The sequence below is a fragment of the Cyanistes caeruleus genome, chromosome Z, assembly GCF_971803275.1.
Source record: "Cyanistes caeruleus chromosome Z, bCyaCae1.hap1.1, whole genome shotgun sequence".
In the NCBI taxonomy this organism is placed as follows: Eukaryota; Metazoa; Chordata; class Aves; order Passeriformes; family Paridae; genus Cyanistes; species Cyanistes caeruleus.
Genome location: NC_141732.1, coordinates 49,275,065 through 49,292,261, shown reverse-complemented (window position 1 = coordinate 49,292,261; position 17,197 = coordinate 49,275,065). Strand labels below are relative to the sequence as shown.

The window sequence follows — 17,197 nt, the reverse complement described above, 5'->3', positions numbered from 1 at the left end:
TTTTTCTTCCATTCATGGAATGTGTAATAGATTGTTCTCACTAGTGGAGTATGCAGCTTCTTACTGTGAAGGGAAGTGCATATAGGTATCAGTAGAGCCTGTTTGAACCTTTATCAGCAAAATAGAATAGATTTTCTATATGGCATTTTGTTGCAGCTGTGTTCTTTCCAACTGAGTCTTCAGACTCAGTGTTGAATACAGGTGCAAGTTCTATGTCTGATGTACAGTTTGATAGACTGAAATAATGAGATTCTTTCCCTTAGAGCAATCTGATCAAATCTGAATTTCTTCCTATTAATAACTCTGTATTGATTAGCCATGCTTAAGTGGTAGTGTCTGGTTTGATGTCTTTCATGAAGTTTGGGTTTTTTTTCAGACTAATTTCTCAGTGATTTGCTGGCATTTGTCTTGGTTTAAATTTGCTGGAGGTATGGTGAATCATAAGCTTTAACAAGGTATTCATTGAGCAGAGGAAAAAGAATATTCAGTGCTCCACAGTCAGCATCTACATGACTTACCCAATTCACATCTGTAGTTTTTTTGAAAGCTCTTTTAAACATCCAGTCTTCTGGGTATAGTATATAGACTGGTAAAATAAGATTAAGGTTTGCCTGAGTAATCTTCTGAGACTTTTGGAAAGAACACAGTTTACTCTTCATCTTTGGCTTCTAATAATATAACAAGTTAGTGGTAGTTCTGTCAGATCTCTGACAGTGACTTATCTTGAATGAAAAGATATTTCTTTCCATGGTTCTTTGTTTTTTGGAGTTACAGTGAACTATTTGAAACAAGATTGTAAAAATCAAAATTGTAACGAGCTTCTGAGGAAAAGCTTTAAAAAATCAAACTCTAGAAGAGGCATTTCAAAAGTAAGACCAGGGCATTGATGTGTTTAACTTTAGGAAGAAACACCAGTTTTGAGAAAGTCAATTTTTTCATGCCTTTATATACGGATATGATCTGTAAGATGATACTTACATGTCAGAGTTTGATTTCTAGTTTCTAATACAGTTTTTCTGTGTATACTTTGAATCTCTTTGAATGCTTTACATTGGGTATCTGTCAGGTACATCTGGCTCTTCTTTGGTTTTGAAGATCATAATTCCTTTCCAGTAGGCTAGATACACTGTCCTGTTTGTAAAAAGGAGCTGTTTCTTGTATTCCAGAGTTCATCAGAGATGTCTGTGTCTGAAATTTTTTGCCAGTGCTTTTTCTTTACAGGCATGCTGCTTCTGCAAGTTAATTTTTCAGTGACTTCTGGCATTGCAAGCAAAGGCAACATCTACTTGTTAGATGTTACTAAAGATGTTACATTTTAAACAGTAACCAAAATGTTACTTTTTAAATGGAATTGCTCCTGCTTCAGACATCAAAAGGGTGATATACTGGCACTTTTTATGGATGTCAGCCGGCTCCTGCCTTCTTTACTTACTGTCCCAGGATTTTCTTAGAACTAAGGTTTCTGTATTTCCAGGAATTTGTGTTTCCTTTGGATCACATAGCTTCTCCTTGTATTTAGTGTCCATGCTAGCTAAAGAAGATAGCCTTTTCTTGTAAAGAGCTATACCAAGAACTGATTCTTGTATGTTCTGTTTGGGAGAATCTTGTTGTTCTGGATTTTAATTCTTGGAGATACCATTGTTCATGCTATTATTTGTCATTTCAATTTTTACTTTTCATCTTGAGACTGAAAAAATCTTATAATTTTAGAGGTGTCCATTTGAGAGGATAAGGTAACCATTTTGATGGTGTTTTGCATCTCTGGTTTCAGCTGGAATTGTTGCTGGTGATACTGGTCTCCTCAGGGCTGAGCCCCTTGGGATATTCCCTCAAAGGGGAGATTCCCTTATCTCAGTTCTGTTTCAGGAATGATACTCTAAATGCTGTTTTGTTTCTTGTGTTTATTAATATATATCAAGACTTGGCAGGTCTTCCCCAGACTTTCTGCTCAAGTTCTACTCACCATCGCCTGGCTCAAGTTGGCTTGAAGGGCACAAAATGGCCTCGAACTATGCAGCTTTTTTATCTTTATCTTTCTTTATCTTTCTTTATCTTTATACTTATTCTCACCCAATTAACTACAGAAACGTAAATTATTTTTCTTAGTGACCCAATGACCCAACACCTTTATGCTGCACTGCGGCATTCTCTACCCAATCACCTAAAAACCTCTAGAAGAAGATGAAGAAGAAATAAGAAGGAAAAGAGGCAACACCTTAAACCCTCCATCTTGTCTTCTGTTTTCTAAACTAGCTTAAACTCTAACTTTTTCACCCAGTAACTTAAGAAAACTCACTAAGCTACACACTTACACTTTTAGGTTTTCTATTTAACAGTTGTTTTCATGGTGTTATATGAAATTTAGTGTTTTCTTGGATCAGAGCTAGGCATCAGAGACATGGGCACACTCGGTGCCTCAGACTCCAACAGGAATGAGACTGAGATGAAGTTAGGTGCTCAGGAAATAAAATAAGACTTAGAAGTCAAATTCAGTACAGAACTTGTGAATTAGTACGTTGTGCTAGAAAACTTGACTCTTTTCTTTTTTTATTTCAGTATTTGCTGTAAGAATAGACACTTAAACAAGCCAGCCAAAGATGGAACAGTGTTTTTGCTCTTCAGGGTATGCAGTGAAATATTCTCAGTGAAGTTTAAATTTCTTCATTCATTTATTTTTTTCAAACTGCATTTTCCACTCTGAATGTTGTAATACACACCTTCCTTACTGTTTCCTTTGTCTTCTGTGAAAAAAATTATTATTTTCAGGCAGATTTTTTAAGTGTTTTTAAAAATAATTGAAATCCACATCACTTGTATTTTTTATTGGCTTTTAATAGGCTGGCAGTATTTTTGAGTAAAACTATCCTATTCACAGGTGTTCATCTGTGGGAGGATGCTAAGGAGTCCTTCGAAACTGAAGCAGGACTAGTTCTCTATTAATGGCGAAGGGGATTAGGAGCTGATGTTTAGAGGAAATAATACCTAGACACTATTAAAGTGTCTTAATGAAGCTATTTTACACAGAGTCACAGAGTGGGTAAGGTTGGAAGGGACCACAGGGTTCATCTGGTCCAACCTCCCTGCTCAGGCAGGGTCATCCCAGAGCACATGGCACAGGATTGTGTCCAGACAGTTCTTGAATATCCCCAGTGAGTGAGACCCTCTCTGTTCAATCTGTTCCAGTGCTCAGTCACTGCACAGTAAGGGATCTCTTCCTCATTTTCAGGTGGAGCTTCCTGTGTGTCAGTTTGTGCCCATTGCTTTTTGTCACAACTTGTCATCACTTGGCACAACTGAGCCTGGATCCATCCACTGACACCCTCCCTTCAGATACTCACAGCCATTGATGAGGTCTCCTCTCAGCCATCTCTGCTTGAGGCTGAGCAGGCCCAGCTGTCTGACTTTCCTCCCAGGAGAGATGTTCCTTAGTCCCCTAATCATCCTTCTAGCCTTCTGCTGGACCAGCTCCAGCAGCTCTGTGCCTCTCTGGTCCTGAGGAGCCCAGAACTGGCCACAGCACTCCAGATGTGCCTCACCAGGGCTGAGTAGAGGAGCAGGATCACCTCCCCCAGCCTGCTGACAATGCTCTTCCCAATGCATGCCAGGACACCATGGACCTTCTTGGCCACCAGGACACACTGCTGGCTCATGGACAGCTTGCTGTCACCAGGACCCCCAGGTCCTTCTCCTCAGAGCTGCTTTCCAGCAGATCAGCCCCCAGCCTGTGCTGGTACCTGGGGTTGTTCCTCCCCAAGTGCAGGACCCTGCGTTTGCCTTTGTTGAATTTCAGACAGTTCTTCTCTGCCCATCTCCCCACCCTGCCCAGGCCCTTCTGAAGGGCTGCACGGCCCTGGGGCATTGGCCACTGCTCCCAGCTCTGTGCCATCAATGAACTTGCTGAGGAGGCACCTCCCCTTCATCCAGGTCACTGATGGAGAAATTAAACAATACCAGCCCCACTGTTGAATCTGGCGCTCACCAACCTCTGGTCACAATGAGATCTCCCATTCAGACACTTCTGAGTCCAGCTCACTGTCTCTTCATCCAGGCCACACTGCCTCAGTTTGCCTATGAGGTTGTTGTAGGAGGCAGTGTCAGAAGCCTTGCTGAAGTCCAGGTAGACAGTACCCACTGCTTTTCCCTCATCCATCCAGGTAGTTGTCCCATAATAGAAGGCAATCATATTGTCTGAGCATGATTTCCCTTTGCTGAATCCATACTGACTTCTCAGATGACTTTCTTGTTCTCCGTGTTGATAGAGATGGTGTCCAGAAGGAGGCACTCCATCACTTTTTCAAGGATTGAGGTGAGGCCTGACTGTCCAGTAGTTCCCTGGATCCTTCTTACCCTTTTTGAAGACATTCTTAATTATGAGAATAATCTTAGCAATATGAAAGCACAGTGGCAGTATTTGTGATTTTTTAACAATAAGTATGTTAAGAAGATAAATTTTCAAAGAATCTTCTCTGTGAATCATTTTTCATTTATGAAACTGTAGATGCTCTATTGATACCTTAATGTATTTCTGAAAATGCAGAGTATAGTTGTGTTACCTCAAGTGAGCAAAGAGTGGGGCAATAGGAAGAATATTTAAGTAGGTTTATTTGCTTTCTGACCCTGGCTGATTATAAAAAATGCAGTAATAACATGATACTACATCAGTTTACTTAACTAAATAGAAAATAGTAATTTAATCAAATTTAATTAATTAATTAAATAAAATTAATTTATTTTAATCATCTATATATGTAAAAAATGTTGTAATGTGTTATGTGTTTCTTTGTATGAGTTGTCACAGTTCCAAAGTAGTTCAGATATATCACATTGGTTTATGGAGTCCCAATATACTTAATGAGTTGAAAACACATGGTGTCATCATCTCTCTGAACTTAAATATCCTCAAAATGCACTTTTAGGCAGCTGCAGCGAGAACAAAGAAACTGGAAGATAACATTGAAGCAGAGAGAGCAGCACATGTAGCATCCAATTTAACTTCGGAGATCATCCAGGTAATCTGTCCAGGTATTTTGTTTAATATTTCATACAAGTTTACAGTAAAACAGTTGAGGAAGTTAGGAAGGTACAATGCTCCAAAAAATATGAAGAACACTTGCTCCAATGAAAAACCTAAAGAGATTTATTACAACAAGCGTCAAAATCATAAAAACAAATACATAAAAGGACAGAAGAGTATCTGCTTTTCATAGAACTATAAAGTTATTAGACTAAATAATAAAATAAGATGTCATGTTTGTAAGTTTGAGAATTCCCACTAGCATTTAAACAGTGAGGGAAAAGGAAATGTTTCACAACAGTTAAACACTATACTGCTGTTTAAATATCCTGAGCTGTATCTTCTGAATGGCTGCTTAGAGCAGTTTGAAGATACAGTGCATATATTCAACTTGTTTAGGAGTGAGAGCATAATGAACCCTGAAACTGTAGTTTCAAACACAGTTTCTCAGAGTACATTTCAGCTCCAAAATTATGATACTTGCAATTACCAGTAAAGATTGATTATATGACTAAATCTACTATATATACTTGAGCATTAAATTTTTGTATTCTTAAACGGTACCACCCATTGTTTGGCTCAGTAAAATAATTATGGTTTATTAAAAAAAAAGGTTGAAAAAACAAAATGGTAATCGCTTAGTAATATCATATTAGTTAACAAATTTACAAATTTGGAATCTTTTTTTTCCTATTATCTGAGTAACAAAAATAAGCATTGCCATTCTTCAGTCAGTTATTCTCTTAATTTCATGATCTTCAATATGTACAGGCATTTAAATTTTACAAGTGATAGTTAAACTAGTAGAAAAGATTTAGTTTGCTTAATTTCCTATTTCTGCAACATACAAAGGAACTGAGATGATAACATTCCTTAAACTTAGAGACTTGGGTGTTATGGGTGAATAATTGATAAAGTCTTTTTCCTTGTTCATATATATGAAGAAGCTAGAAGTGGGCTTTGTTCTGAGGCAAAGTGTAGCCTTTATTGTTAATCCCACACTTCATGAGTCTATTTTAAAACTAGAATTTCCATGGGAAACTTCAGTATTAATAAGAACTGAAAATGTTCAGATGCTTCCAAATGAGGACAGAAGGTACTTTTCATCATCATATCTTTTTGTCTCTGGTATTGCTATACTTTTACATGTGTTCAATGTTTTTACATGAGTATATGCTTTTATACTGAATTAATAGAATATACTGTACTGTAAAGCAGAACAGACCATAGAACAGCACTAAAGATCATGTTAGTGTTTCCTAGCTTGCTTTAATTGCTTTTTTAATCACTTGGTGTAGTTAAGAATTCGTGAACTTGAAGAAGCTGTGCATGTGGAAAAGGACAGACGAGAAGAAGCTCTTTCAGATTTAGAAATGATCAAGAAAGAGTTCAAAGGGTTAGAAGATGCATATGAGAGAGAAAAACACAATGCCCAAGAGAACCTGGAAAAACTCAATGTGTAAGTTTCCCTTTAAATTCGTTGTAAAATGGCAGTGGGCAGCTTGATTACCACTTATAGTTTACATTTATATAGTTCTCAATCAGTATAAAACAACTAAATCTGATGCCATTTCCCAAACCAACCTGAAGCTCAGAACCTGGTGTTCCATTAATAATGGTTCCATATCAGTAACCATATGGGTGGGCAAAGAAAATAACTGGTCTGTTACTGATTATTTGCCAAAGCAAAAATGTTGGAAATGATAGTTATGGCAGGATCCTGTCTCCTGTGTGTTTGGGAGGAGTGTAGGAAAGCCCACATGGCAGGATTAGAACAGATTTTTTTTCTTCTGTATACATGTATATTATTATGAAAGTATTATTTTTCACTTCAGTGAGCTAGAGCAATCTTTAAGACTCCTGTTGAGTATCATTTATAGTGGTGAATCTTCATTTTCAGCTTTTGAATGATTGTGGAAAGTGTTAACTAGCTAATGAAAATAGAAGAAGGGATGAAGTGTAAGAGAGCAGATGAAATTACCAGGGATTCCTTTCCTGCTCAGCACAATCTACTGTGTCTGTAGTAACAAATGTTTTTTGGAAGAAAGGTTTTGCTATATTCCCTGGGCATATATAGAATATACTGTGCTGAGTCTTCTTCCTTGGCTGAATGAAGTTTATATTGGGGTGAGAAAATATCAAGAAGAGGAATGGTGTTGGAAGACAGAGAACTGAGGAGTGAGTGAAATGAAGTATAGTAGTTCATAAAATTTAGGGAAAGAGGAGGGTTAAGAAGGCATAAAGTGGGTGGCACAGTGTGATTGTGAGGAAAGACTGAAGGTAGTAGAATAGGTTGGAAAAGACAGTTTCCATCTCTCAGTCTGGGATTATGGGGGTCTGTACATTAAAGTATTTGTGACTTGCTCATACAAGCAGTAGAGGGGAAAAAAGAAACTGGTTTCCCTACAAAAAAGGAATTTTGTGGCCTAAGTCTTCCTATATTCATGCTTACAGAAATGTTTTTAGTAATATAGTTGAAATTTGTGCTGTGTTATAAACTTCTTAGAGCTCTTTGTTAAAATAGAGGTCAAAAGAGGCCTGATGAACGTTTAGGTAAGCTAGAGTCATATTAAAAAATGAAAACTTTATTCTCAAAGAAAATAATATAACCTTTATGATAAATATTTGTGAAATACATTATGATAATAATCTAAAATGGCTCTTCAGAAAGACTGCAGTCTTCACAGCTGTGAAACTGAGTAACTGTATTTCAAGATGCTCTACAGTTTTAAAACAGCGTCAGTTAATTACACTGTAATCTTATCCTGCCTGGTTGTTTTTGCTGTGAACATGGGTTGGTTCTTTGTCACTAAATACAAGACACTAGATTGATACTAAGTTGTTTGTCTTTCCTTGAGCTGGAGAAGGCCTACACCATTGATTTGACATTTTATTCAGTTTTTATTGTTTTGTTTTAAAAAAGCTGCTTTGTTTGCAAATCAGCCTTTTTTTGAGGATTGGTTTGTTGATAAGTAGTTTTGCACAACAGGCTACTTTGTACTGAGGTTTTTTTTGTATGTAACTTTTTTATTCTTAAAGAGCATATGGACTGTGGGGTTTTTTTAATCTTGGTTTGGTTTTCTTAGTTTTTAATTTTGTGTAGCGGGTTTTTTCTTTTCCCTCTGGTAGGTTCCCATATTTCAGTGGTCCAGAAAATATGGAAAAATTAATTTTACAAAAGTTTTCTTGAACTAGTGTTCTTCAAACTAGTGTTTGTTCTTGAACCATTTTTTCACTTGTTTCAAGACCTGATATTCCAGAGTTCATCTTTGTATTGATATTAGACCAGAGAAATTAATCATCCTCAGTGAAAGATGGGGCTTTTTAGTTTGGAAGGTTTTTTTGACTAATGCTTGTTAAGCCATTGTAGTTTTCAGTCTAGAAAAAACTATCTTGTCTTCTCAACACGGTTGTCATTACATGGCTTTTTGTAATCAGTCAGGGAGCTGTTATTATGAATGTGTTCTTGGGCCCAGTAGATTATAATAAAATATTAGCTAATTAGCAGCATTTTTGATGTAACTTAAACAGCAGTTGAGGTATTTCCCAAACCATTAGAATTTTACGAGTTTTACCACAAGACCTGTTTTTAAATTTTTAGATTAGTAAATCTGGTTAAAAAACATGAACCATCTATAAGTGGTAGCTTTCCAGTTAAGTCTCTGAGAAACTCTTAAAGGTATTTTTCTCTATTAGATTATTTGGACCAACGTAACAATAATGGTTAGATGTTGAATTGCACTGTGCATTCAATAATGTTTTGTTCCTTGTGAGGATCTTTTATCTAGATATTTGAAGATATTTCTTTGAGAATTGGAGGGGTTTGTGTCTAGGATATTTTTGATTCACAAAAGTTACATCTTTGAAAGTGTTATCATCAAAAAAATAAAAGTAAGAGGTTTTTTTAGAGAGTATATTTTTTTATTTGGAATTACTGCAAGAAATACCTGAATAAATATATTTTTTGTAATTGAGAGTATGAAATACAATTTTTACAGATACGGTACTATATGCCTTAGGAATTTTAATAGTAGTGCTTGCAGAGAAGTAAATACTTGTGTTACTAAAATGCAAGATAAACCTTAAAAAGCCTTCACTTTTTGCTCTAAACAGGCCAGTTATGTTCAGCGTTTCTTTTTCAGGAAGGCAATTTGTCCTATCCTAGAGGTTTTTTTTTGGATAAAACAATTTATGCCTGCTTGAGGCATCTGTTCTCTGTGTTAATTGAATATGAGAATAAATATTGTCTAATATCCAAACAGTGCTTTTCACTGCTTGCAATCATGTGTTCATTCAGGCAATTACTTCTAGCAGCTTCTGCCAGCTGAGTTTTTTGAAAGCAAATTATTTTCTGTGATTTCAGAGAATGCAAACCTTTCCATGAAAGTTAAGAGAGTTAAAACATAGTTAAAACAGTTGGTGGTTTTGTTAGGAGATGTTGAAGAAAGATGAACAGCGTATCCTCACAAGTTTGTTAGTCCAGACACCTAAATTTCCAGATCTCTATTAGCATAAGTAGCAAAGGTCAAGCATTTTCTGAGGTGGGCATCAATCTACTCAGCTCCCTTGAGGTAATTACATGGGGTGGGCAGGTACTACTTCATCTGTTTCCCGTGCCCTTTCTGTTCTTTGAAGCATACAAGTGTCAGTAACATTGGTGAATATCAGTGATTGCTTTCACCAGACACCTTCTGAGAGAATACAACAGCCTTTGATCTACTTACCTTTGAAGGGTCTGGTCCTTGGACTTCAGACAATGTCAGGATCTTGGCTTTTTCTTTTAAGACATAGTTTGGCATCCAAACATTTTCTCTTTTTCTAGAGGACTTGAATGAGTTTGTCTTTAAGCCTTTGCCAAAGGAAAGTCTTAGAGACTTTCATTTGTTGTGCTAGAACACTTGTATGCCTCTTTGGCTGGACTTGGTGTAGGTAAATAACACCAAAGTTGAAAGCTATATAATGCTGTAAGCATATGTTTTCTCAGAAAAAAACTTAATTATAATAACTGAAACCAAGCAAACAGGCTTTTCTGGGTGGCATAATTTTTTATTTTCTTAGAAAAAATATAGTTGTAATAACCAAAACCAAGCTAACAGGCTTTTCTGGGTTGCATAATTTATTAATTAGCTCTGAACCCAGTAGCACTATGTAAATTAGAAGCATCATGGGATTTGGGTCTCTGTGTGAACTTACTTTTCTTAAAGAGTGAGAACATGACATAGAATAATTTGGAACAGCTTTTGCTGTGTTTCCAAAAGTTGTGAGAGTAGAAGCTACTTTGGGGGACTGAAACTGGCAGGTTTTGAAGAATAGGAAGTAAACATCTGCAGCTACAGCAAAAAATCAGCCAGGATGATGCAGAAGCACATAGGTATTTGGAGGACTGCTGAAGTAGTCCTTCAGCTAAAAAGAAACATTAATCTTTAACAGATGAATTAAAGTCAGAAAGTGTCAATATTGATTCAAAAGCTTCAAAATTCGAAGAACTTTGAGCCCTTTGCACTACTTTCAGTTCTAGGGAGACAAGAGTGCTAGGAGAAGAAACAAAGAGATGAATGACACCTGGATGTTTCTACTGCTGAGAGCTGCATCAAAGAATAGTTCAGGTTGAAAGGAATTGCAGGAGATCTATAGTCCAACCTGCTGCTCAAACCAATGTAAGTTTTGACATCAGGCTCTTCAGGGTTTCTTCCAGCTAGATCTTGAAAATGTGAAGAGTGGAGATGGCACAACCTCTCGGAACCTGTTCCATAAAGTTGGAAAATCCTTGTCTGAACCTCTTTGGATTCAGTACTTGTCTTGTAGACAAACACTGCTGTGATCAACTGCATTTCCTTGATAACCTCCTTTTAGATACTGGGAGGCCCATTACATACTGTGGAGTTATCGCTTGTCCAGCTTGAACGTACCAAGTTTCCTCAGTTCTTATATGTGTTTCTGCTGCTGACCATGGTGGTGATCTTTCCCTTAGGCCATCCTTCTTTCTTCTATGTTGTGAAGGATGCATGTAGTTAAAAGTGATCATTATTCTAGATGTATTGCAATTACTGCCAAATAGAAGGTGATTAATCACCTTCCTTGATCTGGCTATGCTGCTAGTAAATACATCCCAGGACACTGTTAGCTGTCTCTGCTCATATGCACGCTGCTGATTTGTGGCTGTGTGTCATGGTTACCAGGTTCCTTTTGAGCATGACTTCTATCCAGCCAGTTACGAGCCACATCATTTTAGGGTGGTCTTGCTTCCTAAATTCAGGTCTTTGCACATGACATTGTTGAATCTCAGAAGGTTCTTTCTCCATTACTAGAGAATGGCCGCTCTTTTGTTGAGTGTATCAATTGTATTGTGCCATGATCTACCCACACCCAGTTTACTGTTCACTGCAGGTATTGTGGGACTGCACTCTTGGCTTATTCCACATGATGGATGAAGTTGTAAAACAGATCTTATACCGACCTCTATAGTATTACGGCCATTCCAGCTACTACCATCTGTGCTTTACTATCAAGCCACTTTTACCAATGTTATAATTCACATATGTAGACTTAAGTTGTAACAACTATAAAAATACTGTGTGAGAAAGTGGTAAAATCCTTGCTAAAATTAGGTTATATTTGATTCCTTTTGTCCACAGCCCTGATCATTTTATCATGGAACATAACTGGGTTGGTCAGATTTGATTAAGCTTTGGTAAATCCTCCCTGCGTGTTCCCAATCTCCTTTGTCTCTTTCACAAGCCAGGAAAATTTTCTAGAAGGATTTCCATCATAACCTTCCAGTGCCTTATAGTTCCTTGGCTTCTCCTTTTGACCTTTGCCAAATATAAGTGTGACATTTGCCTTTCTTCATTTGCAGGGCTTCTCCTGATTTTTGTGACCTTTCATCATGATGATGATAAGTGTCACTTTGAACATTGGCCAGCTTTATCAGAACCTTTGAGTGTAGGTGAGCTGACCTCCTCAGTTCTATGGGTTGAGTTTTCCAAAGTTCTTGGACTCAATTGCTATCAATTGTTCTCAGTCCTCACTGGAACAATTGCTGGCAGTTGTTCTCCTTTTTGTGTCCTTTTACTGACCACAGAGGTTTGGGAGTAGACCTTTTCAGGAAAGTTGGAGGATAAAAAGGCAGGAAGTATATTGTTCTTCTCTCTCTGCTGTTGATAAAATAGCTGTTTTGTGTAGAAGTCTGTTCATGTTTACTTTCCTACCATAACAGTGGTAAAATACCTTCTCATCTTTGTCATCTTTTGTGAATGTTCATTCTAGGTGCCTTTCCTGAGGCACCTCCTTTTCCATCTCTATATACTTAGGCAGTCCTTCAAAATTTTTCCTAGACTTCCTGTCCCTGTCTGTGTCTTCTATTTGCTGTTATTTGGCTTTGTAGTTTTCTCATGACCCACCTTTTAATCCATGCCAGACTTTCGGTGTATTTGTTCTCTTGAATACCAGGAGAACTGATGTAGTACAAGAGCCATTTGAAATTTTGAATTGTCTGCTATTGAAACCATGCCTTTCTGAGTAGAGTTGTCATGGTTTAAGAATGGTATTTCCCAATTAGTGTTACTACAAAAACACACCAAACCATATGCTACTTGTTTATTCCCTTCTCCTCTTCTTCCTCCTTCTGTGAGGAGCTGGAGAAGAGAATTGGAGTGAAAAAAGTAAAGATCATGGGCTGAGATAAGGACACTTTACTGGACACAATGATGAAATAAGACAATGGACTGTAACAGCAACAATACTAGTGACAGTGTGTACAAGATAAAAAACCTAATTGATTCACCTGAGATTGAATGCTGTGGAGACCCCAAATCATACCCAGTCCCTCTGCCATGCTATCCACAAGAGAGCCCTTCCTGTGTCCCCAGAAAATGATATGAGGTGGTATAGAATACTTACCAGGTCCTAGCCATGCCCACTCCTGGGTACTGCAAAAATTAACCCTGTTCTGGCCAGAATCAGGGTAAGAATATAGTCAGATGCGTGGAAACTCAAGGAGAAAGCTTTGTACTTGAAATCAGTGTTGATCATGCAAGATATGATGTCTTTCTGAAGAGAACTAATGTGTTAATTAAAATACAATGACTTCTGTTTAAACATGTAATCTGGATAATATCCAAATGATCACACTAATTTATGACTGGAAGTCTAACACAAGCCTTGGTAATGGAGAAGAACATAACCATAACTGAAAAGTTTTTCTTAGAAGGAATAGATGTTTCTTCACTTAAAAAATAATTAGACAAGCATCTTCATAAGTCATATGATGTGCTAACATGATGTGATACCCAGATTGTCTTTTAAAAATATGTAGAATTCTTGACATAAGTATTTTTGATTAAAATGTTCTAATGTTGAAACTTTCCAGATTAGAAAGAGAATGTTTCTCCTCAAACAATCAAATGAAAGAAGTGATTGAGGAAAAGAAGAAGGTAATTATAGACCTCTCTGCAAGACTAGGGAGTGCTGAAAAAGGCTGCAGAGACTTACAGAGTGAACTTGAAATGGTAAGACAAAAAGCCTATGGCACTTATTGTTTAGATTTTTTTAAACATATTCTGAACATAATCTGCATTTGATGTCCTGAGCTGTGAAATAAATCTGACTTTGCATTACTCATGCATTAATCAATTAATCAATTGATTAATTAATTAATCAATTAATCAGTTACATTGATTTTTATATGTATTACTTTGTTTTGTCAAACAGGAGTAAATATAGGTAAGATACTGGAGAAGCTAATTCCAAAATGTATTTTAAGTGATACACCAAGTGTTTAATTGAGGAGTTATTTGCAGAAAATAATTATTTCAAAACTATGGCTGTGAGTCAAGAGTAACCAGCCTTTACATTCCTGATGATGAAGGCAATTTGTAGATAAGGATTATGATTTTGTGTGAAGAATGTTCTATCTTCCTATCAAAGCTATTTTTGTCTCAGGCTTGATTAGTTACCATTGTAGCCTTGCTTATTTCTGTTTCACATAATGTTTTTAGTGCGAGCATGTGACTGCAAAAATTGTTTGAAAATGTATTCTTTGAAGATGACAAACTTTTTTGTTGATTGGGTTGTTTTTGTTTGGTGTGCATTTGTCATATTTGATTTATTTTACACTATTATTTTCTGAAATATTTTTCCTTTTATATGACCAGTTGATGCCTTCCCAATATTTCTACAAACCTCAACTTTGAATATCAGTTTTGCCATCCTCTTTAAGAAAAGGAGGGTCAAGGCAAAAAGCTTAGGATATCTTCATTAGTGGCATAGATGAAGGGATGGGAGTGCACCCTCGGCAAATTTATTGATGACACCAGGCTGAGTGTTGCAGTTGACACACCTGAAGGACAGGATGACATCTAGGGGGACCTGGACAAGCTGTAGAAGTGCACCCATGAGAATCTCATGCTATTTACCAAGACCAAGTGCAAGGTGCTGCACCTGGGTCAGGGCAACCCCTGATACCAGCACAGGCTGGGAGATGAACAGATAGAGAGCAGCCCGGCCCAGAAGGACTTGGAGGGCTTCTGGGTGAGAAGTTGGATGTGACTCTGCTGAAAGAAAGCAAGCCAAACGTGTCCTGGGCTGCATTCAGAGCAGTGTTGGCAGTAGGGCCAGGGAGGGGATTCTGCCACTCTGCTCTGCTCTGCTGAGACCCCACTGCAGTGCTGAATCAGCTCTGGGGTCCCAGCACAGGGCAGACATGTTGGAGCATGTCCAGAGGAGGCCACCAAGTAATCACAGGGATGGAGCAGCTCTGCTATGAAGCAGTCTGGAGAAGAGAAGGCTTTGGGGTGGCCTAACTGTGACCTGCCAGTACCTGAAAAGAGCTTGCAAGAAAGATGGATAGAAACTTTTCAGAGGGGCATGTCATAACAGGACAAGGGGAATGGCTCCAAACTGAAAGAAGCTTTTTATCAGATATTAGGAAAAAGTTCTTTATTGTTAGAGTTGTGAGGCACTTAAACATGTAGTTTTCATAAGAGAGAAGTTGTGGATGCCCTGTTCTTGGAAGAGTTCATGGCTGGGTTGGATGGGGCTCTGAGCAACCTGGTCTAGCATTAGAACTAGACGATCTTGAAGGTTTTTTCCAAACCAAGCTATTTTATGATTCTCTGATCTAGAAAACCATATCTCTCTTCATTGTATAGTAGCATTTACAGTATTTCTATACTTAGCCTTTTTTTTTTTTCTAAGTTTGTAAATTTCTGTTCTTGATTTTTCTTGGACTTACAAGTGTAGGAGATTACCATGATATCTTCCCTGCTACTGGCAGGCATTGTGCTATTCAGTATATATGAGCAGAGATCTGCCTCAGAGAGTCTTGAGATTTTTTGGTGTCTACTCTTCAGCTCATGGAATTATTCCATACATTGTCCTAGTGTTATCAGCTTCCCAGGTAGATTGGTAATTAATAAATTGAAGAAAAATAAAATTAAAAAAACATTTTTCCCTTGGAAGGCCACAGCTTCTTCAATGCAAGCACTAAAGTATTAGAAGACACTTTCTGCCTTAGTCAACCTAAAAAAATAATTTTCTCAGGCAGAAAAACAATATAAAAAAAAATTCTGTAGTAAAATGTATGTCATACCTGACAAGAATGCAGGACAAAATTCTATTCACACTTAATGTTTTTTGGTAATGACAATGGTATTAAATGGTGTACTCAAAATGAATGTTGTGTTACTGAAAGTAAAAGTAAATAGATTGCCCCTCTTGAAAGAACTGTCTTATTCATATAGCAGGTTGTTTTAATTGTTTTACTGGAATGATTTCAAACCACAAGACTGTCTTGAACAGGTAATAAAAATACTCATTTTCTGAAGAGTTGTATTAGTGGTCCCCTGTGGGATTAGATTTTTATCACCTTGGATGGCTTTGTATTTTTCCTGAAGACTTTTGTATTTGATTGGGAAGCAGGAGTGCCTATGTGTGGTCTTGTTTACTCAGTATAGACAGCTTTTTTGTTATTTTCCTCCCAAAATAAAAAAGCAGAAGGCTATAGCAGAAACTAAGTATAAATTACATTCAATATACTGTTATTAGGCTTCACCTTACTTATATTAAAATTGTGTGAAATTGTCAGTGCATTCTCTTCCCTTTATTTCCACCTCTTGCTTTCTTCATCTGTTAATTACTTTCTTACATTTTGTACATCTATTATTAGGCATCCTGAATACATCTTTTCCACTTCAGTCTGATAATCTTAAGTTAGTTTCTCACAGTACTGCTAACATACGAATTAATGTTTTTGTTTGTAAAATTTTTGTAAAATATTTGTAAGATACACAAAGTACATTATTTTGAAACTTTATATGAAAAAGTAATTTTTTTTCCTTAATGGATCAGTTGAATGTACAGTAAAGTACATTCTGCTTGTAATTTTAAATATCAGCATGTGGCAGAAGTTTGCCAGAAATTTGCATGGATCAAGTGTGATAGGATCTGTTACTATCAAACAAAATTGCTTATGAATGCTCAGCATGAAAAAGCTCTCAATATTTACATTATGTTTACTTGAGGAAATTGGTCTCAAGCTTGTCATTATTTCTAGCTAGGGTTTCTAGAAATTTTTAGTTTCAAGGATAGGCATTTAGAAGAATGGCCATTGTGATTTAACACTTGGTTTAAATTAAAACAGCCCCAGCTGTATTCCTGCCCCATGGAAAGAGTAAAGAGGTATCTTTAGGAGTTTTAAGTTACTCAGGATATTTACATTTCTAGTACCTGGTAGTGGATGATCTTAGAATGGGACAAGCAGGAGATGTTAAACCTTTATTTTATGAAAAATGCAAATTGAAATTTGGAAAACTTGTCAGTTCACCAGAATGCATATTAGGAAAGTGAAATAATTAAAATATTGTATCTTAGTATAAATTCCTTTAGTTTGGAAGACATGTGTATACATTTCCACCCCTTTTTATAGATTCTGTCAGAACTAGCATAATTTGTATATAAGATAATTTGTATATAAGTTGTGTAATAGTCTGCACACAGCTTGTCTTTTTCCCCATGTAAATCTTTCTCTTACAGCCATGCCTGAAGTCATGCTCTGTTTGCATCTCAGCTGTCCATAAGAGCCTTGTAGTACACCGAATGTCAGAACAGAAATGCTTGAGAATCTAGTTCCAGGACGTACACACTAAGCATTGTTCTTTAACAGAAGTTGCCTAGGTATTGTCTGAA

At 36.9% G+C, this 17,197-nt stretch overlaps 1 protein-coding gene across 30 annotated transcripts in view; it reads left to right on the top strand.

Annotated features, from left to right (window-relative positions):
• Window positions 1-17,197, top strand: part of CCDC171 (coiled-coil domain containing 171) — a 158,139-nt gene that overhangs the window by 27,406 nt on the left and 113,536 nt on the right. For all 30 annotated transcript variants that reach the window (XR_015281018.1, XR_015281019.1, XR_015281016.1 and 27 more), the window contains 3 exons: window positions 4,917-5,009; window positions 6,313-6,473; window positions 13,383-13,521. Coding sequence is in view for 15 of the 30 variants with exons in the window: in XM_086869229.1 (XP_086725355.1) it covers window positions 4,917-5,009; window positions 6,313-6,473; window positions 13,383-13,521 (393 nt within the window). In the remaining 15 variants the exon portion in view is untranslated. The remainder of the gene's footprint in view (window positions 1-4,916; window positions 5,010-6,312; window positions 6,474-13,382; window positions 13,522-17,197) is intronic.